The sequence below is a fragment of the Pseudophryne corroboree genome, chromosome 7 (assembly GCF_028390025.1).
Source record: "Pseudophryne corroboree isolate aPseCor3 chromosome 7, aPseCor3.hap2, whole genome shotgun sequence".
In the NCBI taxonomy this organism is placed as follows: Eukaryota; Metazoa; Chordata; class Amphibia; order Anura; family Myobatrachidae; genus Pseudophryne; species Pseudophryne corroboree.
This window is the reverse complement of record NC_086450.1, coordinates 263,670,962-263,698,761: the sequence shown is the minus strand read 5'-3', so window position 1 is coordinate 263,698,761 and position 27,800 is coordinate 263,670,962. Positions and strand designations below refer to the sequence as shown.

At 43.3% G+C, this 27,800-nt stretch overlaps 1 protein-coding gene across 3 annotated transcripts in view; it reads left to right on the top strand.

The window, feature by feature from the left end:
• Nucleotides 1–27,800, top strand: part of SLC29A4 (solute carrier family 29 member 4) — a 601,272-nt gene that overhangs the window by 275,860 nt on the left and 297,612 nt on the right. For all 3 annotated transcript variants that reach the window (XM_063934124.1, XM_063934122.1, XM_063934123.1), the window contains one exon: nt 1,053–1,127. In XM_063934124.1, the coding sequence (XP_063790194.1) occupies nt 1,053–1,127 (75 nt within the window). The remainder of the gene's footprint in view (nt 1–1,052; nt 1,128–27,800) is intronic.

Sequence of the window (27,800 nt, the reverse complement as noted above, 5' to 3'; positions counted from 1 at the left end):
CTGGTATGAGTCTTACCCGGGATTCAAAATCCTTCCTTATTGTGTACGCTCGTCCGGGCACAGTATCCTAACTGAGGCTTGGAGGAGGGTCATAGGGGGAGGAGCCAGTGCACACCAGGTGATCCTAAAGCTTTCTTTAGATGTGCCCTGTCTCCTGCGGAGCCGCTATTCCCCATGGTCCTTACGGAGTTCCCAGCATCCACTACGGACTACGAGAAATAGAATTATCGGTAAGTAAATTCTTATTTTTTTACTAAAATAATGTGAAAAAGGATATTTTCACACTGTTTTCACATTATTTTAGTTTGAAACAAATGTATTAAATGGCTTTTGCATCAATCTTTGTGGAAAAACTGCCCCAAACCCTTTTAGTTTCATTTTTTTTAGTAACCCAGATAGCATTTTTAATACAGGTTGAGTATCCCATATCCAAATATTCCGAAATACGGAATTTTTGGAGTGAGACTGAGATAGTGAAATCTTTGTTTTCTGATGGCTCAATGTACACAAACTTTGTTTAATGCACACCTCCAGCAGCTGCAGAGAATAGCGAATGCTGGTAAGTGTAAATCATCGCCTCCAAGTCCCCCCTGTGTACCTGGCAGCTGTCCGGGCTCTAAAAACTAAAGTCGCGATGGTCACGATGTTACCGATGGTTGTGATTTTCCCATTTTTAAAAAAAATGTACTTAAAAAAAAAGTTTTTCTTTTATCTTTTTGTAAACTAAAATCATTTTGGATAGGGTTAAATTCATGTTCCTCACCTAATTCGCTCATAAAAAAACCCGACAATTTCTGAGCGTTTTTTTTGGGGGGGAAATTTGTCAGTTAAGTGGTCAAATTACTTTATTATACCATTATCCTAATACTAACGCAACTGAGACTGAAAACTGTCATATTCATTGTCAATGTTGTTTCTTACTCCCCTGCATAAGTGAATTACCTAAAGTGTTGAAAGTAATGCATGCAGAAGTAGCAGTTCAAAAGTATTAAAGTGGTATATCACATTTTTCATATATACTATATGTATAATCATTTCATTTATTTCCCAAGTACAGCAATCCAGTTTTTATGGCTACACTGGCATGTTACCCAAACGGTATACACAAGGAGTAATGACAGGCGAAAGTAAGTGTATCATGCTTTATTACCAATTATGGTAGTTTGTGAGTCAATAAAAATGTAATTAGAAAATATTTTCTGCAAAAATGCATTTTTCACAGTATGATTATATTGTGTTTCTTTTTGCTCCTTATTATGCAATTGCAGTAATATTGGCTAAACTAATTACTTGGTGCTACTGTAACACTCTGTCTGTAAAATGGATTGCAGCATGCATCAACAGCTTTGAAAGTAATACAGAAATCAGGATTATTGATTCTGAATATGTTTGTTGTCCATACAAAGAACAGTGTAAAATTGATCACATCAGAACCCCAATATCATGCATGCATTTGTATTTTCCATCATATTTCTTGTGACCACTACTATATGTTCCCATGTCTGTGAGATTTTTTTGGAAAAAAAGTATGCCATCATTCCTTCAGAAATATTGGGGGTAATTCTTAGTTGATCGCAGCAGCAAGTTTGTTAGCAGTTGGGCAAAACCATGTGCACTGCAGGGGGGGCAGATATAACATTTGCAGAGAGAGTTAGATTTGGGTGGGTTATTTTGTTTCTGTGCAGGGTAAATACTGGCTGCTTTATTTTTACACTGCAATTTAGATTTAAATTTGAACACATCCCACCCAAATCTAACTCTCTCTGCACATGTTATATCTGCCTCCCCTGCAGTGCACATGGTTTTGCCCAACTGCTAATAAAATTGCTGCTGCGATCAACTCAGAATGACCACCATCTGTTACTGAATGTTAAATTCCATGAACTTCACCATGTACTGTACTGTACTGTATGCAGCATCTATTGTTAAGTTTACTCATCCAGCAAACCTACTAAAAGCGCACTCCCATGAAAAATTGAGGTGCGTATTTTCCCCAACAGAAATTACTGTAGGTAATAAAAATAAGTTCTCTTTAGTTTGTTCCTTCCTGATGCTATTAATCATTTTTTATGGCACACAAAGCAATGAGTAGAGAGGCTTTGGAATGTCCCTATGAGCTATGTCTTAAATCATTCTCTCCTTTATTTGTAAGAAGGCAGCTAAAAAACAAAACACAGGCTTAAAAGGTAAATATAAAATGATTAATAGCAATGCAATGCAGTTACCTACCTCAAAAGATTCTGTAGTTCTATGTTAATGGGTTCAGTTCCCCAGAAAGTGCATAGTGGCATTGGGAGCCCAAATGAGGGAAAAAGGGAAAAAAATTGATACATTTTTCATATAGGAGACTCACTTCTCTTGTATTCAGTCTCAATAATAAGCTAACCATTTTTTCCAGAATTTCTTTGCCTCAGCAGACTGGAAGAAGCAGGGTGGGGAAATGAATTCATAGCAAAATCCCTGTCTAGCACATTAAAACACTCACCAATCCCAAGAGTCACTATTATTGTAGTGGGCAATCTTCACTGTGAAGTGGAATACTAATAGTGGTATACATGCATCCATAAGATTAGTCCGGGATGCAATCAATTTGCCGGGATCCTTGCGGTCAGGATACCAACGCCGGAATCCTAACAATACCAACAGCCGGAATCCTAGCACACAGGAACTAACTTGTGGGTATTCCCGCAAGGGGACTAGTACCACTCGCCTCGCTGCCAGCATTCTGGCAGGCAGGATGCCGCTTTCGGGATCTTGACAGCCAGCATCCCGCCCGCAGGGAAATAGTATGTATTCCGATTAGTCCTAGTATCTGCCAATACAAGAGGATCATTATGGGTTTGGGCTTCAGATATGAATCAGGACCTGTGGACTGTACTGATGATTGATACTGGAATCTTGGTGAGTGTATCAGCAACTTGCTAGTAGATTAGACACCAGTTTAGCAAGTGACCTAGTGTCACGAGAGAGGTTGGCAACCACTGAAAATCCCCATCTACACCTGGAACCATTTGAGAGGAACTCAGCCCCAGACCTGACTCTCAAGACATTGGGGTTAGAACCAGTACTTGAGAACTCCGGAGCAGAACTGGATAATACAGGTAATCAATAAACTACCTGGAATCTATTTAGGAATGGCACAACCTGGATGCCAGAGCTGGATGCCTCTAGTCTAATCCCTTAGAGCGGAACAAAAATCATAGACCCAGTTCCCAAGAACTAGTGTTGACTACCCCAGTGGAGACTCAGCACAAACCCCAACACTCAGAGAGAGGACCCTTAAAACACAACCACCATCAATGGTATACTGACCAGAAAGTCCCAGAGACGGTCTTGGAGCTGCGGTTCTGAGAAGGTAATGTACTGTATAGTACACTGAGCAGTAGTACAGATTGAAGCATTGACAACCAGAGACAGTCCACTTGAACCTGCAATGAGCATATTGTAACACGTGTGTAATGCAGCGCTGCACCAAGCGTCCCAGATGCTAAGAAACGGTGACCCCCACTGCCCGGCATCCTGGTTACTTGGTAACCATCGGGGATCGATGGGCGGAAGTACTGTGATGTCCCGGTCTCTTAGCAATGACCAAACAAGATTACAACTGCTGCGGGTTTTAACAGTACCCCCCCCCCCCTAAAAAGAGGATAAGGAATCCCTAGACCCGGGTTTGTCTAGAAATTCTTTTAAGAATGCTGTCTTAAGAACTGGTGCATGAAGAACTCATCTGGGAATCCCTGCTCTCTATTCCGGTTGTTGAGGAATCTTATATTATATTTAACATATTTTATTTGGGGTGCCAATTCTTGAAACGGGGACTCTTCAGTAATGATAATAATAATAATACATGTATATTTTATAATATACATTTATCATATATATCAGTCAGTCAGTCTTAAAAACTAGGTGGCTGATACATATATATATGCAGTTCTCATTCATTAGGAATTATGAAATTATGATTCCAAAGTGAGTTCAAACATAAAATTCCAGCTCTGATAATGTGGTATTTATTTACAGGCAAGTCTAATCATACAGAATAAGCTATACACAGTAGTGATATATACTGTATAATAATTATATTTATGCTTCCTTAACTATAGCAGATAAAACAACATTAAACAATTTAACAAACTTAGACAGTTACTAACACAAATTGTATACTTACAAGTACATAGTTACTGTCCTAAAGATCCTTTCCTCTGTGTGATTCCAAAGTGAGTTCAAACATGAAATTCCACCTCAGATTATGTGATATTATGTGATATTTATTTACGGGCAAATCTAATCATACATAATAAGCTATACACAGTAGTGATATATATAATAATTATATTTATCCTTCCTTAATTATAGAACATAAAACAAAATGAAACAATTTAACCAACTTAGACAAACTTTAGAATGTAAGCTCTCACGAGCAGGGTCCTCTTCCCTCATGTGCTTTTACGTCTCTTACTTAACCTATCTTCTTTTCAATACTCCCTTTGATGGCACCAAATCCTTCAGTTTTCTGACACCCTGATATTTATTTCAGTGCTGTTTACTGATGCAGCTATGTTTATATACCCTCTACTTGTCCTATATTGTATTGAACTGTAAGTCACTGTCTTCATGTTTTGCTTATTTGTTTACTCTGTAATTGGGCACTGCAGATTCCATGTGTTACCATATAAATAAATAATAATAATAATAATAATTACTAACACAAATTGTATACTTGCAAATACATAGTTACTGTCCTAAAGATCATTTCCTCTGTGTAAGCATATCTCCTTCCTCTTCCTGCACCTAGCTACTTCTCTGTATCTTCCTCTGTCCTTATGATCTACTTTATCTTCTGACTCCTCTCCTCCTGACTTAACTACTTCTGACTGTACTCATGTACAAATACGGGAGGTAGTTACATGTCCGCCGGTCAAAATACCAATGCCAGAATCCCACCCCCTTACAGTCCCAACAGTCGGCATGTCATGTCCACAACATCCATAGAGTGGAAATATAAATACCTATAACTTAACCATCTTGGGAAACTGGAGATGTAAGGCTACAGGGTTTATCCACTTGATTATTCTGAATGGCCCTAACTTCTGAGAGAACTGGTGAAGCATGATGTTCCGGATAGACAGCCATACCAAGTCCCCCACTTTGGGTATGCATGGTCTTTGATGCCTGTTAGTGGACTTCTTTGAGCAAGCAAGGATTTAGTAAGAGCATGCTGCACCTTTTTCCATATCACCTGAGAAACAGCACCAGAAGTAGAAACATCCCCTTGAACTGGCTCGAAGGCATTTTTTCTAGGATGATATCCATAAACACAGACAAAGGGCGACATCAAAGTAGATGAATGACTGGAGGTAAACTCCACTAAAGGCAGATGGTCAACCCAGTCATTTTGAAATTTGGACGTAACAGTGGAGATATTGTTCCAAGGACTGATTGACACATTCAGTCTGCCCATTTGATTGTGGATGGTTACCAGAGAAAACACTGAGATTGATACCCAACTTTAAACAGAATGACTTCCAGAATTGGGTGACAAATTGAGTGCCTCTATCAGAAACAATGTCCCAGGGCAGGCCATGAAATCTAAAAATGCTGAATAAATAATGTCACCAGTTCCCTGGCACAGGGCAGTTTGGGCAATGGAGCAAAGTGAGCCATCTTGCTAAAATGGTCTACTTCCACCCAAATAGTATTTGCATGTAGAAGACAATGGAATGCCCACTATGAAAACCATGGAGATATGAGTTCATGCTTTGGAAGGCACAAGCAATGGTAGCAATTGAGCAACAGAGTCTTATTCCAGGCACAGGTCTGGCATGACTGTACAAAGTCCTGAACATCTTGTGAAATAGAAAACCACCAGAGAAAGCAAGATAACTGTTCAAGAGTTCTGGAGACACTTGGATGTCCAACAAGTTTATTAGTGTGGAAGTCAGGGAGAACTGCTCCTGAGTCTTTCTGGAACAAAGAGAAGACCTGCGGGTGTTCTTGGCGGTGCTTGTCGCTGTTAGAACTGAATTTATACTGCCAAATCCTGAGCAGGCCGGCATGAATACATGATGCTGGAAGCATTGGAATCTTTGGAGACACATATTCTTGTATTGGTAGAAAGCTGCAAGAAAGAGCCTCAGCTTTTACATTCTTAGATCCAGGCCTATATGTGATAGTGAAGATGAAACAGGCAAAGAACAAAGCCCATCGTGCCTGTCTTGAGTTTAGTCTCTTAGCGGACTCAATATATGATAAATTCTTGTGGTTAGTATATATTGAGATCGAAAATTTTGCCCCCTCCAGCCAGTGTCTCCAGTCTTTTAGAGACAACTTTATTGCCAGAAGTTCTGGTTTCCCAATGTTGTATTTGACCTCTGCAGAGGAAATCCTTTGTGAGAGGAAAGCACACGGATGCAATATGTTGTCCTTAGAATTCCTCTGGGAGAGGATTGCCCCTATCCCAACCGCAGAGGCATCTACTTCCACAAGAAACTGCAAGTCGGATTGAGATGGGTAACAACTGGTACAAATACAAAGGCTTTCTTTAAGGGTTCAAAAGCCTGAATGGCTTAAGACAACCAGTGAGTGACATTAGCTCCTTTCTTCATCAGCTCAACAACAGATGCCACTATTGAAAAGAATGTATGAATGAATATTCAATAATAATTTGTGAATACTAAGGAACGTTGAATGGATTTCAACATAGTCAGACAAACCCAGTCCAGATCAGCCTGTAGTTTACAGGGTCAATGGAGAATCCCTTTGGGGTGATGACGTATCCTAAAAAAGAGACCTTTCTCTACTTCAAACTCGCATTTCTACAATTTAGCATAGAGTTGATGCTCATGGAGCTATTGAAGAACCTGCATGACATGATGCCGAAGCTCTTACAGTGTCTGGGAATAAATCAGAATGTCATCAAGATACACAACTACAAATCTCTTAAAATCATTAATAAGATCTTGATAGACAGCAGGAACCTTGGACAACCCTAAGGGCATGACTAAATATTCGTAGTGCCCGGATAGAGTGTTAAACGTCATCTTCACTCATCTCCACTCTTGATCTGTATAAGATTATAGGCTCCGCGTAAATCCATTTTAGAGAAGATAGTGTCTTTGTGAAGTTGATCGAACAGAAATTAAAGGTAGCCGGTACGAATTCTTGACAGTGAGCTTGTTGAGGCCTATGTAGTCAATGCAAGGCCAGGTGAGCCATATTTTTTTGCCACAAGAAAAACCTTGCTCCAACAGGAGACTTGGTCAGATGAATAAATCCTTTTTAAGGCTCTCCATTGCCTTGGTCTCTGGAATGGATAACACATACAATCTTCCTTTGGGAAGTTTGGCACCTGGTAAAAGTTTAATGGCACAATCATATGGGCAATGTGGAGGAAGAGAATAATCGTTTTTTTTTAGAGAAAACATCCAAATTGACATGATCTGGAGATAGCAGTTTCTCTGGAAGAGATTGTAAGACCCACACTGGCCTTCGACAAACATTTAATGAAACATTCTGCTCCCCAGCGTACCACTTTGCTAGTCTTCCAATCCAGGACTGGATTGTGGTGTCTGAGCCAGGGTAGGTCGAGAACTATAGGAGCCATAGGACACTAAACCAGGAAAAAAGATAAAACTTCTAAATGTAAGGTGCCTATGGCAAGTGAAGAGGCGGAGTCTGAAAATTCAGTTGTCCATTCAAAAGAGGGATGCCACAGACATTAATTGGACACTCCATTTCCTCAGTTGGAATGCCTAGAGACTGAGCGAAAGCCTTATCCATGATGTTCCCAGTCTCTCCACTGTCCAAAAAGTCCTCGTCCTCTTTGTTACAAAGAATAATCCATACAGGATTTAAAATATAATTACTGGGAGAAATAGTCGAAAGGCCCAAATTAATTCCTCCCTTTACACTTGGGCCTTGTCTTTTACCAATTTATGAGGAATGGAATGGGCCAGATGTTCTTTGCCACTGCAGTAAAGACAGAGACCTCTGATGGTAACTGGAATGCCCCGATCTGCGTTGGTTCCCCTGGATCCTCAAATGGTTCAAGAACCACTACCCGAGATGGCACAGATGTCAGTTCTTTTTCCATTCTCCGCTCTCTTATGTGTCGGTCTATTCTGATAGCTAGCTGCATGAGGCTCTCGAGAGATGTTAGAGCTGGATACTGAACCAGGTACTCCTTTATCTGTTCCATGAGGCCCAAATGGAAATGACTCCGTAATGCAGGATCATTCCATCCGCTGTCATTAGCCCACTGACGGAATTCAGTGCAATAAACTTCCTGCTTAAGGGAGCGTAAATAGGCCTCTGCTAATGCTTCTTTATCAGGGTCGTCCTAAAATATACCTAAAGCAGCAAAGAAGGTGTCAACAGACCATAAAGCTGGATTGTCTGCTTTTAGACCAAAATCTAAGGAGCTGGTGAGAGGGACCGGCCAATAACAGCCCCCGTTCCCTTAGTGTACGACACACACGCCAGGTTGCCACCTGGACATAAGCCACTGGCAGCATGGGCTCAAACAATAGGCTGGAGACTACAGAATAAAGGGTTTAATTCAGATCTGGTTTCAGCAGCAAATCTGTTAGGTAATGGGCAAAACCATGTGCACTGCAGGGGGGGCAGATATAACATGTGCAGAGAGAGTTAGATTTGAGTTGGTTATATTGTTTCCGTGCAGGGTAAATACTGGCTGCTTTATTTTTACACTGCAATTTAGATTTCAGTGCGCATGGTTTTGCACATTAGCTAACAAATTTGCTGCTGAAAACAGATCTGAATTAGGCCCAATGAGCTGGAGTATAACTGGGCATTAATATGGATAGACGGGAACACAGAGGGTTGAGGTCAAGGCTGAGCTAGCGAGAACAGATGAAGTACTGTGAGGTGGTGTGTAGGCACTGTGCTGATGGTATGTCATGTAAGCTGAGTACACAATGGAAAAGTAGGCAAAGGTATCCACGGGTTATGCAGAGTATCCCCAAGATCTGGAGACAAGGGCCAGCAACTTATACAGACAAGGCATAAGCTATAACCAGCACTGTTGAGCTGGGCTGAAAGTCTTCTAACAGAAATGCTGACCAATCAAGAGAGCCAGTCTGGGAATGTCTGATAATTACTTTACCTGTGCAGCTGTATTGCTGCAGATACATCCAAGTGTTCCAGTTGCTAAGAAATGTCGACATTTGACAATTGATTATTTATTAAAAAGACCATGCCCGTGTACAGGTTGAGAGACCACATCCTCTCAGCCCGGGTCAAAATACATCAACAGAGAAAAACATGGCGATACACTTTTTTTTATAATATTCAGTTACGCCCCATTCTTATCACACTCCCATATGATTTCATGCATCTTGAGTACAATGTTATGCTCATATTAGGACAAGGAACCAGCTAGAAGCTAATTAGCCTTATTTGGTGCTAATTCCAATTATATTACACACAATGAGTCTGCTGATTTCCAAACTCTGTTTAAAGGTACATGTATCTGATAAGTGAACTAATGTCTGTATAAAGGTCACTTTATAAAACAAAATGGATTAAGAGTTAGGGTATGTTATATGATAAGATATGTTACAGTATATGATAGGTATAGCGGTATGCTGTACCTATGAGAAATGTGACTATATTGTTTTAAGAGAATAAATTATATTCCTTATGCATTCAGATATGTAACACTTGTAAGCTGAGTACACAATGGAAAGGTAGGCGAAGGTATCCACGGGTTATGCAGAGTATCCCCAAGATCTGGAGAGAAGGGCCAGCAACTTATACAGACAAGGCATAAGCTATAACCAGCACTGTTGAGCTGGGCTGAATGTCTTCTAACAGAAATGCTGACCAATCAAGAGAGCCAGTCTGGGAATGTCTGATAATTACTTTAACTGTGCAGCTGCATTGCTGCAGGTACATCCAAGTGTTCCAGTTGCTAAGAAATGTTGACCCCGGTCCTGTATACTTACCGGCGGGGATCGCCGGGCGGAACTTCTGTGATGTCTTGGTCGCTTAGCAATGCCCGGGACTCGTTGGAGAGATGAGCCATCGACCTTATCCACTTCATTCATAAACAAAACTGCCTTTCACAAGTATACAGAAAAAGCATTCAACTGCATATCTTGGCCATTATTGTTTTGAGTTCCCATGTCGATGGACATTGGGCCTAATTCAAAGTTGATCGCAGCAGCAAATTTGTTAGCAGTTGGGCAAAACCATGTGCACTGCTGGGGGGGGCAGATATAACATGTGCAGAGAGAGTTAGATTTGGGTCGGGTGTGTTCAAACTGAAATCTAAATTGCAGTGTGAAAATAAAGCAGCCAATATTTACCCTGCACAGAAATAAAATAACCCACCCAAATCTAACTCTCTCTGCACATGGTTTTGCCCAACTGCTAACAAATTTGCTGCTGCGATCAACTCTGAATTACCCCCATTATTAGTAAGTTTCTTCACAGCAAATCTGCACTTTACCACTTATAATTACAGGTGAGCGGGTTCGGTTCTTAGAGAACTGAACCCAACCCCCCGAACTACACGATCCGGAACCGAGTCCAGCATGGGACTTCCCGCCAGACTCGGATCCCAGAACGAGGCAAAACATCATCATCCCACTGTTGGTTTCTTGCGAGTTTTGGATTCCATATACAGAGCCACGCATTGCCGCCATTTTCACTCTGGACTTGGAGTGAGGATGACCTCTGTCTCTCTATGTGGGTGGTGGCAGTGGTTGGGGTCATTGTGTGCTCTCTAGGAGTGCTGTCCTGTCACTGTGGTGTTCCTGTGATGTTAGGGGAGCTGTCCTGGCTGTCATTGGTGTTTCATGTGCTGTTAGGGGTGCTGCAGCTGTACATGGGTGTTGCTGTCCTGTGCTGTACAGGGGCACTGTACACCTGTATGCTGTGAAAATACAGGGGTGCTGGCCCTGTCTTCTATGCTGTAAAAATTCAGGGGTGCAGTGAAAATAAATGAACTCCGGGCCTATCCTGTATTCTGTAAAAATACAGGGGTGCTGTTGTTAAAATAAAAGTACACTGGCCCTGTCCTGTATGCTGTAAAAATACAGGGGTGCTTTTGTTAAAATAAAAGTAAACTGGCCCAAATACAGGGGTGCTGTTGTGAAAATAAATGTACACTGGCCCTGTCCTGTATGCTGTAAAAATATGGGGTTGCTGTTGTTAAAATAAAAGTACACTGGCCCTTTCTTGTATGCTGTAAAAATACAGGCATGCTGTTATTAAAATAAAAGTACACTGGCCCAAATATAGGGGTGCTGCTGTTAAAATAAAAGTACTCTTGCCCTGACTGTATGCTGTATAAATACAGGGGTGCTGTTGTTAAAAATAAAAGTACACTGGCCCTATCTTCTATCCTGTAAAATGACAGAGGTACTGTGAAAATAACGGGTCACTTGGCTGTGTGCTGTAATAATGAAGGGGTGCTGTCCTATGAAATGGAGAACAAAAATTTGAAGGAATAAATAGTGGAATTTCAGGAACCACTTCCAGTTCCTAGTACTAGTGCTGAAGCTGCAGCTGCCACCACCAGTCATGACATTGACGATGCAATCCCATCATTGTGGATGCCAAATGTCATAGAGGGCATTTAAAATCCAATAAGCAATAATTAATAATCAGAAAAAAAAGAAATTATCTGATGAGAAACGTAAAATTAGCAATATGCCATTCACGACACAAAGTGGCAAGAAAAGGCCTGGTGACTGGTGGTTCAGCTTCTCATGAAGATGGAAGCCCTCCTCCCTTTCAAAAAATAAAAAAAATTAAGCTTTTTTTGCGTAAAACACAGGAGAAAACAACTGCATTCAGAGATATCCAAGGAGAGTCTAAGTGTGTCCGCGGTTGCGATGTCTAGGCCTGACCTTCCCAAAACTGTAAGGAAAGATGAGGCTCCTACCACCATTTGCACGCCCCCTGCAAGTGCTGGGAGGAGCACCGCCAGTCCAGTTGCTGATATTGAGATTGAGGATGTCACTGTAGAAGTACACCAGGATGAGGAGGATATTGGTCTAGATGACGCTGAGGAGGATGTTGACGATGACGATTCTGATGGTGATGTGGTTTGTTTGAATAAGGCACCTGTGGAGACAGTTGTTGTCCATGGGATGAAAAAGCCCATTGTCATACCTGGACAAAATATAAAAAAAGCCACCTCTTTGGTGTGGAATTATTTCTCCACAAATCCGGACAACAGGTATCAAGCCATGTGTTTCCTTTGTCAATCTATAATAAGAAGGGGTAAGGATGTTAACCACCTAGGAACATCCTCCCTTATACGTCACCAGCAGCGCATTCATCATAAGTCATTCAGAAACTTTGGGTAATAGCGTAAGCAGTCCACTGATACCTAAATCGCTTCTTCCTGTTGTACTCAAGCTTCTGCAATCCACACCGCCAACTCCATCAACATCAATTTCCTCCTCAGTCAGGAACGTAAGTAGTCCTGCAGGCCATGTCACTGGCATGACTGACAAGTCCTCTCTTATCCAGGATTCTTCTGGAGGCTCCTTGAGTGGTACGCCTACTGCTGCTGCGGATGCTGTTGTTGCTGCTGCTGGGAGTCGATCGTCATCCCAGAGAGGAAGTCGAAAATCACTTATACTACTTCAACTAAGCAATTGACTGTCCTACAGTTCTTTGTGAGGAAGATGAAATAGGACAGCAGTCACTCTGTTGCAAAGCAGATTACTGAGGCCATAACAACTATGCTGGTGTTAGACGTGCATCTGATATTCGCAATTAGTGCAGTGGGATTTAGACAGTTGATGCACGTACTGTGTCCCCAGTACCAAATCCCGTCTAGATTCTACTTGACTAGACAAACAATTCCCAAACTGTACAGGGACATTAAGAAAAGTGTACTCAGTGTCCTGAAAAATGCAGTTGTACCCAGTGTCCACCTAACCATGGGCATGTGGACAAGTGGAGCAGGGCAAACTAAGGACTACATGACTGTAACAGCCCACTGAGTAGATGTATTGCCTTCTGCAGCAACAACAGCAGCGGCACCAGCAGCAGCATTTCACAAACGCCAACTAGTTCCTAGGCAGACTATGCTGTGTATCACCGGTTTCCATAAGAGGCACACCGCTGACAACATCTTACGGAAACTGAGGGATATCATCGCACAATGGCTTACCCCACTTAGACTCTCCTGGGGATTTGTGATATCTAACAACACCACCAATATTGTGCATGCATTACATCTGGGCAAATTCCAGCATGTCCCATGTTTTGCACATACAGTTAATTTGGTGGTGCAGAATTTTTTGAAATATGACAGGGACGTGCAGGAGATGCTGTCGGTGGCCCGTATAATTGCGGACCACTTTCGACATTGAGCGACTGCGTGCCAAAGACTGGAGCACCAGCAAACACTCCTGAACCTGCCTTGCCATCACCTGAAGCAAGAGCTGGTAACGAGGTGGAATTCAACACTCTATATGCTTCAGAGGTTGGAGGAGCAGCATAAGGCCATTCAAGCCTATACAGCCACCTATGATGTAGGCAAAGGAGGGGGCAAAGGAGGGGGAATGCACCTGACTCAAGTGCAGTGGAGAATGATTTCCGTCTTGTGCAAGGTTCTCCAACCCTTCAAACTTGCCACACCTGAAGTCAGTTCAGACACTGCCAGCTTTAGTCAGGTCATTCCCCTCATCAGGCTTTTGCAGAAGCAGCTGGACAAATTGAAGGAGGAGCAAAGATGGAGCGATTCCACTAAGCATGTGGGACTTGTGGATGGAGCGCTTCACTGGCTTTGCCAGTATTCAAGGGTGGTCAATCTGTTGAAATCAGAGCACTACATTTTGGCCACTGTGCTCGATCCTAAGTTTAAAGCCTACGTTGTATCTCTCTTTCTGGTGGACACAAGTCTGCAGAGTTGCAAAGACCTGCTGGTGAGAAAATTGTCAACTCAAGCGGAACGTGACCCGTCAACAGCTCCTCCTTTAATTTCTCCCACAACTGGGGCTGTAAGGAAAATAATAATATTTCCTAGCCCACCCGCTGGCAGTGATGCAGGGCAGTCAGGAGCAAGTGTTGACATCTGGTCCGGACTGAAGGAGCTGCCAACAATTACTGACATGTCTACTGTCACTGCATATGATGCTGTCAACACTGAATGAATGGTGGAGTATTATGTCAGTGACAGCATCCAAGTAGGCATGTCAGACAGTCCATATGTATACTGGCAGGAAAAAGAGGCAATTTGGAGGCCCTTGCACAAACTGGTTTTATTTTACCTAAATTGCTTCCCCCCCTCCAGTGTGTAGTCCGAAAGAGTGTTTAGTGCAGCAGGTAACCTTATTAGCGACTAGCATAGGAGGTTACTTCCACATAAAATGGAGAAGATGATGTTTATCAAAATTAATTATAAATTCCTCCAGGAAGACCTTTACTAGCAATTGCCTCCAGAAAGTACACAGGGACCTGTGATGGTGGATTCCAGTGGGGACAAATTAATACTCTGTGAGCATGAGGATACTGAAAGGGGTGAGGAATTGGAGGATGAGGACGACATCTTGCCTCTGTAGAGCCAGTCTGTGCAAGGAGAGATTAATTGCTGTGGGGGGATTAATTGCTTCTTTTTTGGTGGGGGCACAAACAAACTAATCATTTTGGCCACAGTCGTGTGGCAGACCCTGTTGCTGAAATGATTGGTGTGTTAAAGTGTGAATGTCCTTTTTATACAACATAAGGGTTGGTGGGAGGGCCCAAGGACAATTCCATCTTGTACCTCTTCTTTTCTTTGCATTATGTGCTCCTTGGGGCCTAGTTTTTAAAACAGCCATCCTGTCTGCCACTGCAGTGCCACTCCTAGATGGGCCATATGTTTGTGCCGCCCACTTGTGTGCGCTTAGTAATCCAGCGACCTCGGTGCAACCAATTACCCCCAAATTCTGTGATTTTAGCTGTTTTTATATTTTTTTTCAAAACAATCCAGACCCAAAACCAAAACCCAAAAAGTGTCCGCCGCACATATCTACTTATGATCAACAACAGTTTCAGAGAACAATATTACCTCTCCCCCTTACGAGATTGCCAATGGTACCCATTAAGATTGCCTATTCTACTTTTACTCCTTTCAGCAACAATACGTGTCAAATAAGATATCTCTGGTATTAGAGTAGAGTCCTCTGAGAACAAAATTGCTCTGTACATGGATGATGTGTTGCTACAGCAAGTATATCAGATTCATCATAAAATCATAGAATTTGGCTGCAGATAAGAACCACTTGTCCCATCCAGTCTGCACATGTACATGCACACACTAAGGTTAATTTTTGTTTGGGAGACAATTAACCTGCCAGTATATTTTTGGAGTGCAGGAGGAAACCAGAGTACCTGGAGGAAAGCCATTCAAGTGCAGGGAGAATATACAAACTCTACACAGTTAGGACTGTTGTGGGAATTGAACCCATAACCTCAGTGCTGTGAGGTAGTAATGCTAACCATTACACCATCTGTATGATCCCTTCCACTTTCTACCACATCTGTTAATGAGATTCCTTCGTATGAATCAGTTGTGTCACAAAGGGCGTGCGGGGATGCCGAGGGGTGACACCAAAATGCTGGCATAAGATCAATACTAAAAAAAAAGAGAGGTTCAAGACCTCCCTGAAAAAGATGTTCCCCTACAGTAGGCAATTTGAAAAGATTAAGTATTTTGGTATCTACAATAAATTACAGTTCTATCAGGCCACTTTTTCACATGTACTGACTCAGGTCAAGTCGTATCATGGACATTTTACTTTAGTAAAGATTAATGAGGATCCAGTCAAGATTCCAGCATTGGAGATCCCTGCAGTGAGAATGCCGATGCCGGAATCCTGACAATGCTCAGAAATCTGACATGGATTGAAATGCCAATGCCGGTTTCCAGAACGCTGGAATTCCGATAGTGATCGTCCGGGGGCTCCACACTCGTAAACCATGAGGGGGGTTAGGTTTAGTCTACAGGTGGAGGGTTAGGGTTAAGCTGTGGGAGGGAAGGCTAGTGTTAGGCTACAGGGTGGGGGGATTAAGGTTAGGCACCACCAGGGAGGGTTAGGCTGGGGGAGGTGGGGGGTTAGGGTCAGGCTGCGGGAAAGGAGGGTTATGGTTAGGGAGTGTCGGTATTCTGACTGGCAGCATCCCAAGCGTAGGGATTGCGATACCATCCTGATTAATGTACTCCCTTGATTGCTATATCTTTTCAAAACCCTCCCAATTCAGGCCACTAATCCCCCTTCCCCCATATTTATTCAAATTCTTACAATATCTTAACTCACATTTGATTTGGACTGACAAACATTCTTCTGTGAGGTTCAATGTACTCCAAATATTATCTCAGAGTGGGGTACCTGGCCTTACTGATTTGTACATGTCTTTCCTACCATATTGTTCACTGTCATTCTAGAAAAAAATTGTCATGCAATAAAAGTCTATTCAAATGTAAATAGTACTTGAAGTCACGTTTGTAAAGAAATAATAAAAGGAAAAAAACGTAAAGTACCTATAATTCCCCTATGTTAATAACCTCAACAATGAGGCTCCCTAATCTGAAAGATGCCCCCAAATACGTTGTGGCCTGGTGATCAGTGTGACAACCAGCCAATACACTTTTACTAGAAAATCGTGGTGTCCACGAATAGGGCAAGATCGTCCCCAACCTGAATAACATAATTTCAAGTGTACCCACATTTGTGATTACCAGACCCAAGACATTATTAACCTGCACTATGGAAATGCTTGCACTACAGAAAACATATTTTCTCCAGCTCATGGTAATATTGTCTTGTGATCACCAGACAACAAGTACTTTTGTCTATATGCAGTGATTCCCAAACTGGATGCTATGGCATCTTGAAGTACAAGGGTGTCATGGGTTGCTGGTTCAGGACCACATAAAATTATTTATGGTCATTATAATAGGCAAAACCAGTGCAAGAAGATGCCAATCATAAAATGTGTGGACAAGTAGAAGTGCAAGCCTATCCACCACCACATAACTGAACCTAAGGGATGACAGTTAAGCAAAGTTCACTTAATTGAATCATTCTTTCTGAATTTATCAATAAGAAACATTTGGCCTAGGGGTGCTGTGAAAAAAATGCTGATAATATAGGGTGCTGTGATTCCAAAAAGTTTGGAAAACATTGGTCTTTTTACTGCAGCCTGAGGAGAAACACGGATCTTCCAGTTGGTCTTCCTAAAATAGTAATATAGAAAGGAAGGTGTCACAATAGAATGTGCACTCAGGACTCCCTCTAAGTAAGGTGGTCACGGTTTTGGTGTTCTGCAGATCATCTTATCAATAAAATATACCTTTCTGCCACTACCTAGGGTATTGTACCTCACTCATGCCCATCTGACATTTCTCTGGTTTAATGTTTAGTCCTGCCCCAGTGCTTTGCATCAACACACTATCCAAATGGATCAGGTGCCTCTCCCAGGTCTGGCTGAACACCGTAATGTCATTCAAGTAAACAACTGTATGCCCTTCCTGACCTTCCAGCAGGTCATTAACCAGGTGCTGGAATAAAGCTGGAGCATTTTTTATCCCAAAGGGCATGACCAGAAACTCAAACAGCCCAAATGGGGTGATAAATGCAGACCACTCGCAGGCCTCGGCTGACACTGGGATCTGCCAGTACCTTCTGCTGAGATCCATATTGGTGACATAGCATGCCTGGGCAAGCTGATCTAACAGTTCCTCCATTTTGAGCATGGGATAGGCATCAAACACGGTGGCATCGCTGATGTTATCCTTACTGCATCTACCCTGATGGTCAGGTCCTGCGATCTCAGCGCAGGAATGCAAACGCCTCTGCCTGATCGCATCGACCCGGCTTCTCGTTTACACTTGATAAAGCTAAATATTTATCGTATATAAAACACTTTAAGAGGTCTAAGAACACTGTACGCTATCTACGTAAGAAGTACCGTAAGGGTACGCAAGTTGTGTAGCGATCGCTCAACCGTAGTCGAGACGCTCAAGCGTCACGTTCGCTTACGGCCCAGTGATCACAGGCAGGCACGCTATTGGCTGCCGACTAACGTAATGACTCGCTATAGCGTAGCGTACGCTCGGGACCACGAGGAGATCACCAGCGGTGCAGACGCTTACAACGTTAAACCTTTATATCTATACCTTTAACGATGAGATACACAGTATACCTTAGTGTGGAGACAGAGTGTAAGTGCAACCTAGTGTAACCTGATTAACTACAAAGCTGCTTGAGCGTCACCGACGCTCAGAGAATACTTAACCCTTATAAAGAATACACAGATACCTGGGCTTAGGGTCCAAAACCTATTATATGTATTATAACTATTATACTTGTAAAAGGAATCACAGTACAAATGATACACTACAATATAACATAAACCAACTAACCAGATAAACTACACAGGATATACAATACAATACAATTAAAGGAAAATACGAGAGAGATAGAGAGAGAGAGAGAGAGAGACAGAGAGAGAGAGAGATGGCTCACAGTAAGACAATATGATTACGGAGAAAACTTACGCACAAGGGGAAACGATCGCATGCGCCTCGATATCCAGCTCCCGATTATCAGCAATGAGAACCGTTGAAGAGAGAGAACTGGATACGGTCGGCCTGCCTATTTATGCCCCACACACAATACAATTCAATGGTCCCTACAATCTCATTGTTCATTGGACATAGGAATTCGGCTTCGTATTATAACAAAAGGTCATAGGTTGATTCATACAGGTGGGCTGTGACTATTTCCAACTGCTCAGGTGGGAGGGAAACTGGGTTTCCCGCCGCATGGGTAATAAAGTGCAAATAAAGTAAATGTTCATAAACTTCTTATGTCCATAACTATTCGCACGAGCGATTGATCTGCTTCAAACCAACACCGGAATATTTCTAATTAAATATTCTTCCGATGGATACTAAACACCACTGTATTACTCCTGTCTGACCCTTCGTATCAAACAAAGAGGGATTCCTCTGTTCATAAACATTCTATATTAACCAAACTTTCAGAATCTATCAAAGGGACCATGATCTACAAAATACATTATTAGTGAAAATATGTAATGATTGAGTCGCACGCTACGATCGCATAAACTCTACCGTAAATACGCATACCAAGCACCAGCGGGTGCACGCAACAGCTGGTATGCGCACTCGCGGGAGAGCGTACGCATGCGCAGCACGGACCTGTGTGAGGTGCAAATATGGTAGTGTGCATAGAGATATTTTTCTGACTTTGACACACTGCACAACGAGCCGGGTTGAACCCGTGTTCAACCCCGCAAACTACCCGAGTTGGATTACCGGGTCACTCGATACGGATTATTCCAACTGGGCCCTTTTTCACCGCACAGCAACATGGGTTATGCACGCTAATGTGCAATAACCAGTGTTCAAAGCTGGTGGTGTTAAAGGGGTACAAATCTACAACTACTCTGTCTTTGGAAGGATATAGTACTATACAGGAGGATACTATGTCAGTTCATGTCTGCAAAGCCACTTTGGAATAATAGGAGAGTGACAAAATTGTAAAAGAATGCATTATTTTTGTTATACAAACACCATTCCTATTTTGCCTGTACTTTTAAGTGTGCTAATAATAGACCAATGGCACATCTAAAATATTTTTACTACTACACACTACAATGTATCCCACATTCCTGTCAATCACAGCATATGTAGGGGGTGGTGGACAACAGCAGTACAATACAACACTAACAATAAAAAAACGGCAGTGTGGCCTAAGAAGGGCAATAAATGCCTTGTATGTTTTGTCATGCTAAATATGACTTTCATTTTGAAGAAAGGGAAACAAATTGGTCTTAAAATGGCACACTAGTACAAATAATTATACACTTTATAACTTTTAATTCCACATTGTTAAAAAGCCAGTAACTTTGAAATATTAAAACCAATAAAGGACAAGTGAAAGATAAGGTGTAACATATAATATTAAAACCACACACTACATCCAATGTGCTGTGCAGTATCTTTAGAATTGTCTTATTATAGGTACTATGACCTTAGTTATAATTATTTGTGGTGTCAGAATATATAGAGTCCCAACTGAATAAACTTCAACTATAACGTAATGCTCATATGGTTTGGGCTCCTTGATTGCGGTATTCTATAATATAATTCCAAATACTAGGTTGATTGTAGGATGGACATAATGGGCTCAGCATCAATGTGTAAGCTCTTATGTATGAAGAGTATTATTACACTGCTGGCTAGTGTTCCCTTCTCACCTGCTTCCACTAAATTCACTATACAACTGCTATCATTGGTACTAGTTGTTTCCTTAATGTTAAAGCAGGTTGGATGCTCCTTTATAATGCATCCAATAATAGTCACAATGCAGTTGTTAAATGCATATAAGTATAATATTGGCTAGCGTTCTCAGACTCTGCTGTCAACGTTGCAAAATGTAAATCACTGTTATGTTATGAACACACTGTGTATTTTTTAATTCCCTTTAAGTTATTGCTGTTGGCAATTTCCGCCTATTCATACAGCAGGGATGAGGAAACTAGCTGTGAAACATGCGTTGGCTATTCACACACCACCTATGATTTTAACAAAATGTGCATGTTAATAATGTGTGTCATGGTCAGAATATGATAATTAAAATGTGCGGACTCTAGAGACTGAAGGACATTGATTGGGCTTATACCACATGTGCAGGATGCAAATACTAGTTACACAGCTACAAATAGTATGAGATAAACACTGCGCATGCAATCATGGTTATTGAGTCAGAACACAGCAGTATGGAATCTTAGCACACTGTGCATGCAGTTACACACAACACACTGTGAATTACAGTGCAACTATTCAAGGATTGCAACATTGTTTATAGATACATTCAGACACAGTGAATGTGTCAGCCTGGGTACTAGACACTGGACATATGCATGCCAGATTCTATGAACCATTATGAACAATATATAGAAACACAGGAGGATAATCTAATATACATAGTTTTTTTTATATCAGACCATCATAGGCTGGTCAAACTATACAAATCAGCTCCTGCATGTGACTTTGACTGCATTGATAGTGCAGTGTTCCTCCCCACCCCCTCACCCCCACCATCACTGTTAAACCACAAGGATCTTATAAATTACAGCTATACATGCAATATTATATTAAGTGAGATTTTATAATTAATCACTGAGGAGATAAGAACTTTCAGAACAGTGTGTTATATTCCTAATAGTGTTGTATGAATAGGCGGAAATTGCCAACAGCAATAAATTAATGGGAATTAAAAAATACACACATTGGGGTAAATTTACTAAGATTCGTAATTTCCGAAAAAAGGTCAAAGTTCAATCACGAATGACATCGACAGTGTAAAACTGCAACTTTTTGAATTGATTACGATGGATTTACTAAGCTGTCGTATTCGGGTTTTTCTTTTCTTCCGATGTCGATGTCATTCGTGTTTTTTTACCTAATTTTACGGCAGTGATTAGCAAAACACTGCCGTTTTTTTTTACAATCAATCTCGGCCGGATCTGTGTGATCCGTGCTGGGGTTCTTATTTTTTTTTAATTTAATTAAACAATGCAAAATAAAAAAAAAAAATGCGTGGGGTCCCCCCTCCTAAGCATAACCAGCCTCGGGCTCTTTGAGCCGATCCTGGTTGCAAAAATATGGGGGGAAAAATGACAGGGGTTCCCCCATATTTAAGCAACCAGCATCGGGCTCTGCGCCTGGTCCTGGTCCCAAAAATACGGGGGACAAAAAGAGTAGGGGTCCCCCGTATTTTTAAAACCAGCACCGGGCTCCACTAGCTGGACAGATAATGCCACAGCCGGGGGTCACTTTTATATAGTGCCCTGCGGCCGTGGCATCAAAAATCCAACTAGTCACCCCTGGCCGGGGTACCCTGGGGGAGTGGGGACCCCTTCAATCAAGGGGTCCCCCCCCCCAGCCACCCAAGGGCCAGGGGTGAAGCCCGAGGCTGTCCCCCCCCATCCAATGGGCTGCGGATGGGAGGGCTGATAGCCTTTGTTGTAAAATAAAAGATATTGTTTTTAGTAGCAGTACTACAAGTCCCAGCAAGCCTCCCCCGCATGCTGGTACTTGGAGAACCACAAGTACCAGCATGCGGCGGAAAAACGGGCCCGCTGGTACCTGTAGTACTACCACTAAAAAAATACCCAAAAAAACACAAGACACACACACCGTGAAAGTATAATTTTATTACATACATACACACATACATACATACTTACCTTATGTTCCCACGCAGGTCGGTCCTCTTCTCCAGTAGAATCCAAGGGGTACCTGTTGAAGAAATTCTACTCACCAGATCCAGTGGTCCAGGCTCCTCTGCAAATCCAGGGATAATCCACGTACTTGAATAAAACAAAAAAACGGTTGCCCGACCACGAACTGAAAGGTGACCCATGTTTGCACATGGGTCACCTTTCCACGAATGCCATAAACCCACTTTGCCTTCTGGCTAAGTGGGTTTCTTCAGCCAATCAGGGAGTGCCACGTTGTAGCACTCTCCTGATCAGCTGTGTGCTCCTGTCCTCACTGACAGGCGGCACACGGCAGTGTTACAATGTAGCGCCTATGCGCTACATTGTAACCAATGCTGGGAACTTTCTGCTCAGCGGTGACGTCACTTTAGGTCAACCGCAGGGCAGAAAGGACTTGTAGTACTGCTACTAAAAACAATATCTTTTATTTTACAACAAAGGCTATCAGCCCTCCCATCCGCAGCCCATTGGATGGGGGGGGACAGCCTCGGGCTTCACCCCTGGCCCTTGGGTGGCTGGGGGGGGGGGGACCCCTTGATTGAAGGGGTCCCCACTCCCCCAGGGTACCCCGGCCAGGGGTGACTAGTTGGATTTTTGATGCCACGGCCGCAGGGCGCTGTATAAAAGTGACCCCCGGCTGTGGCATTATCTGTCCAGCTAGTGGAGCCCGGTGCTGGTTTTAAAAATACGGGGGACCCCTACTCTTTTTGTCCCCCGTATTTTTGGGACCAGGACCAGGCGCAGAGCCCGATGCTGGTTGCTTAAATATGGGGGAACCCCTGTCATTTTTTTCACCATATTTCTGCAACCAGGATCGGCTCAAAGAGCCCGAGGCTGGTTATGCTTAGGAGGGGGGACCCCACGCAATTTTTTTTTTAAAAATAAGCACTTTCCCACCCCTTCCCACTGATATACATGCACGGATCTCATGGATCCGTGCATGCCTATCCAATCACGAATAAAAAAAAAAGGTCTGTTTTTTTTTAGCACTTTTTTACGAGTTGTAATTTTTCACGGCAGTGTTTGTTCTTTTTTGGCTTTGCACTTCTTAGTAAATGACCGAGATTCATACTTAAACAGCCGCGTTTTGACCGATGGTGTATTCATTCGTAATTTTTTACCTGAACTTGCAAAAAATTACGAATGCCCTCATCACTGCCGTGATTAGTGTTTAGTAAATGACCGAGATTAACCGAGATGACACTTTGAAGAAAAAACGGCATCTCGGTCAAAATCGGGAGCTTAGTAAATATACCCCATTGTGTTCATAACATTACAGTGATTTAGATTTAGCAGCATTAACAGCAGAGTCTGAGAACGCTAGCCAATATTATACTTATATGCATTTAACATCTGCATTGTGAATATTATTGGATGCATTATAAGGGTCCATCGAACCTGCTTTAACATTAAGGCAGAGGTTTCCAAACGGGGTCCTCAAGGCACCCCAACAGTCTTAGGTAAGTTTTAGGTATATCCATGGCTCAGCATAGATGGTTAAATCAAATTGACTAAGGTGCTAATTAAGTCTCCTGTGGCCAAGCATGAATACATTTAAAACCAGGACCGTTGGTGTGCCTTGAGCACCGCGTTTGGGAACCTCTGCATTAAGGGAAAAACTAGTACCAATGATAGCAGTTGTATAGTGAATTTAGTGGAAGCAGGTGAGAAGGGAACACTAGCCAGCAGTGTAATAATACTCTTCATACATAAGAGCTACACATTGATGCTGAGCCCATTATGTCCATCCTACAATCAGAGGCGTATCTAGGGTAGGGCGAGTGGGGCACGTGCCCTGGGCGCCTTGGCAGGTCCAGGAGAGGGAGGCGCCGCCGGCGTCCAGGGCATCATGCCCCACTCGCCCCCGTCAACCCTAAATGTGAGGGGAGGAGAGCGCAGCGTCTCTCCCTCCCCTCACCGCCGATGCCAGCACTAGCAGCGCTGCCAGCAGCGCTGCTGTGTCCGGTCTCCGGCGTTAGCCAATCAGAGCTTGCGGACCGGCTCCTGATTGGCTCCCGGTCCGCGAGCTCTGATTGGCTAGCGAACCGGCGCCAGACAGCCGCCGGAGACCTGGAGCGGTGAGGGGAAGGAGAGGCGCTGCGCTCTCCTCCCCTCACATAGCAACATCAACAAGTGGCCGGTAAGTGACCGGGGGGGGGGGGGGGGGGTCCGGCGGCACGGGGGTCCGGCGGCACAGTGGGGCATGTATCTGGCACCAAGTGGGGCCTGGCACTGTGGGGCATGTATCTGGCACTGTGGGACATGTAACTGGCACTGTGGGGCAATGTATCTGGCACTGTGGGGCAATGTATCTGGCACTGTGGGGCAAAGTAACTGGCACTGTGGGGCAATGTAACTGGCACTGTGGGGCATGTAACTGGCACCAAATGGGGCATGTAACTGGCACTGAGTGGGGCCTGGCACTGTGGGGCATGTATCTGGCACTGTGGGGCATGTAACTGGCACTGTGGGGCAATGTTTCTGGCACTGTGGGGCAATGTAACTGGCACTGTGGGGCAATGTATCTGGCACTGTGGGGCATGTAACTGGCACTGTGGGGCAATGTATCTGGCACTGTGGGGCATGTAACTGGCACTGTGGGGCATGTAACTGGCACTGTGGGGCATGTATATGGCACTGTGGGGCATGTATCTGGCACTGTGGGGCAATGTATCTGGCACTGTGGGGCAATGTAACTGGCACTGTGGGGCAATGTATCCGGCACTGTGGGGCAATGTATTCGGCACTGTGGGGCATGTATCCGGCACTGTGGGGCATTATATCCGGCACTGTGGGGCAATGTAACTGGCACTGAGAGGGGCATGTATCTGGCACTGTGGGGCAATGTATCTGGCACTGTGGGGCAATATATCTGGCACTTTGGGGCAATGTATCTGGCACTGTGGGGCATGTATCCAGCACTGTGGGGCATTGTATCCGGCACTGTGGGGCAGTGTAACTGGCACTGAGTGGGGCATGTATCTGGCACTGTGGGGCAATGTATATGGCACTGTGGGGCAATGTATCTGGCACTGTGGGGCAATGTATCTGGCACTGGGGGGCATTGTATCCGGCACTGTGGGGCATGTATCTGGCACTGAGTGGGGCATGTATCTGGCACTGTGGGGCAATGTAACTGGCACTGTGTGGCATGTATCTGGCACTGAGTGGGGCATGTATCTGGCACTGTGGGGCAATGTATCTGGCACTGTGGGGCATGTATCCGGCACTGTGGGGCAATGTAACTGGCACTGTGGGGCAATGCAACTGGCACTGCGGGGCAATGTAACTGGCACTGAGTGGGGCATGTATCTGGCACTGAGTGGGGCATGTATCTGGCACTGTGGGGCAATGTATCTGGCACTGTGGGGCAATGTATCTGGCACTGTGGGGCAATGTATCCGGCACTGTGGGGCAATGTATCTGGCACTGTGGGACATTGTATCCGGCACTGTGGGGCAAAGTAACTGGCACTGTGGGGCATGTATCTGGCACTGAGTGGGGCATGTATCTGGCACTGTGGGGCAATGTAACTGGCACTGTGGGGCATGTATCTGGCACTGAGTGGGGCATGTATCTGGCACTGTGGGGCAATGTTTCCGGCACTGTGGGGCAATGTAACTGGCACTGTGGGGCAATGTAACTGGCACTGTGGGGCAATGTAACTGGCACTGTGGGGCAATGTATCTGGCACTGAGTGGGGCATGCATCTGGCACTGTCGGGCAATGTATCTGGCACTGTGGGGCAATGTATCTGGCACTGTGGGGCAATGTATCCGGCACTGTGGGGCAATGTATCCGGCACCGTGGGGCAATGTAACTGGCACTGTGGGGCATGTATCCGGCACTGTGGGGCAATGTGACTGGCACTGTGGGCCATTTTCAGTGGCCACACCCCTTCTGGAGCGTGGCCACACCCCTTCTGGTGTGTGGTCACGCCCATTTTTCGCCGCGCGCACATGCTTCTTTTTGTGTGTGGTTTTTTTTTGTTGGGGGGGCGCCATTTTCCATCTTGCCCTGGGCTCCGAAAACCCTAGTTATGCCTCTGCCTACAATCAACCTAGTATTTGGAATTATATTATAGAATACCGCACTCAAGGAGCCCAAACCATATGAGCATTACATGGTATAGTTGACCTTTATTCAGTTGGGACTCTATATATTCTGACACCTCAAATTATTATAACTAAGGTCATAGTACCTATAATAAGACAATTAATTCTAAAGATACTGCACAGCTCATTGGGTGTAGTGTGTGGTTTTAATATTATATGTTACAACTTGTCTTTCATTTGTCCTTTATTGGTTTTAATATTTCACAGTTACTGGCTTTTTAACAATGTAGAATTAAAAGTTATATTTTAAGAATATAATTATTTGTACTAGTGCGCCACTATAAGTCCAATTCTTTTCCCTTTCTTCAAAACAAACCTTTTTATACTGGCAACAATATATTTTGTGGCACCACCCCCAGACTTGATTTAATATAAGGATATACAACATACAGTACTATAGGGTCTTCTTTTCATCCTGTGATTCATAATACAACACTAGTGCAGTAGATTTCCCATTCCCCGTTCCCTTTAATAATCGTTAAATATGACTTTCTCAGGGATACAAATGCTCAACAAATGGCTATCAGTTGTAAAACAAGTACCTGCTAAATGATAACCAGTAACTTATGTCAAATAAAATCAAGTTTCAGATTTTAACATTCGTGAAATCATGTTAGCTACAGAACCGAGTGAACTACTATAATTTGAGAATATCATTAGGGTTTAATAAGATAAAAAATATATATTATATCCCGGATAATGTACTTTCTAATGAAACTTCTGAAAGCATATTAGAGGCAGGAGTAGAGCACTGCGGCTCTGTAGGAAAATTTTGATAAGAGTCTAACAAAAATGCTCTACCATTCTGGGCCTCCTTTCTCTGCTCTCAAAATAGCAGAGGTATTCTACTGGACATGCATGGTCTGAGAAAGCCCTCTACTCTGCAGTTCAAGAGCAGAGCTTGGGCCTCTGCTGGGGTGCAGGATCCTAAGGGAGGCTATTTTGGAAATTGCTGAATCCCTGTCACAGGGCCCTTGTACCTAATGCAAGGACAGTAGTTACGCTATAGTTCTTACAGTGTCAATAGGCTGATTTTTATATATTTTTTGAACATATTAAATATGATAGTAAAAGTGTATTTTTGCCAAATTAAAGTCATGTCCACAGGTTTTTTACCCACAATTACCTATGGATACTGTAACTGAATTTGGACCATAGACTGACCCACCGACTCATATTTACATAGATAGTAACTGACACAAGATGACAATAACCTACACAGAGGGGCAAATCCAATTGGCCGCAAGGTTTTGCCTCCAAAAAAGTACATGGACCTCACAACATATTTTGAATTACTGCAGGTATGCACGCTCCCCATACCCACAGTATCTAATTTTAAAAAATTGGTCGCTGAGTATTCTGTGGGCAAGATGGCTGCCGATGATTTATGTGGTTAGTAAGTGC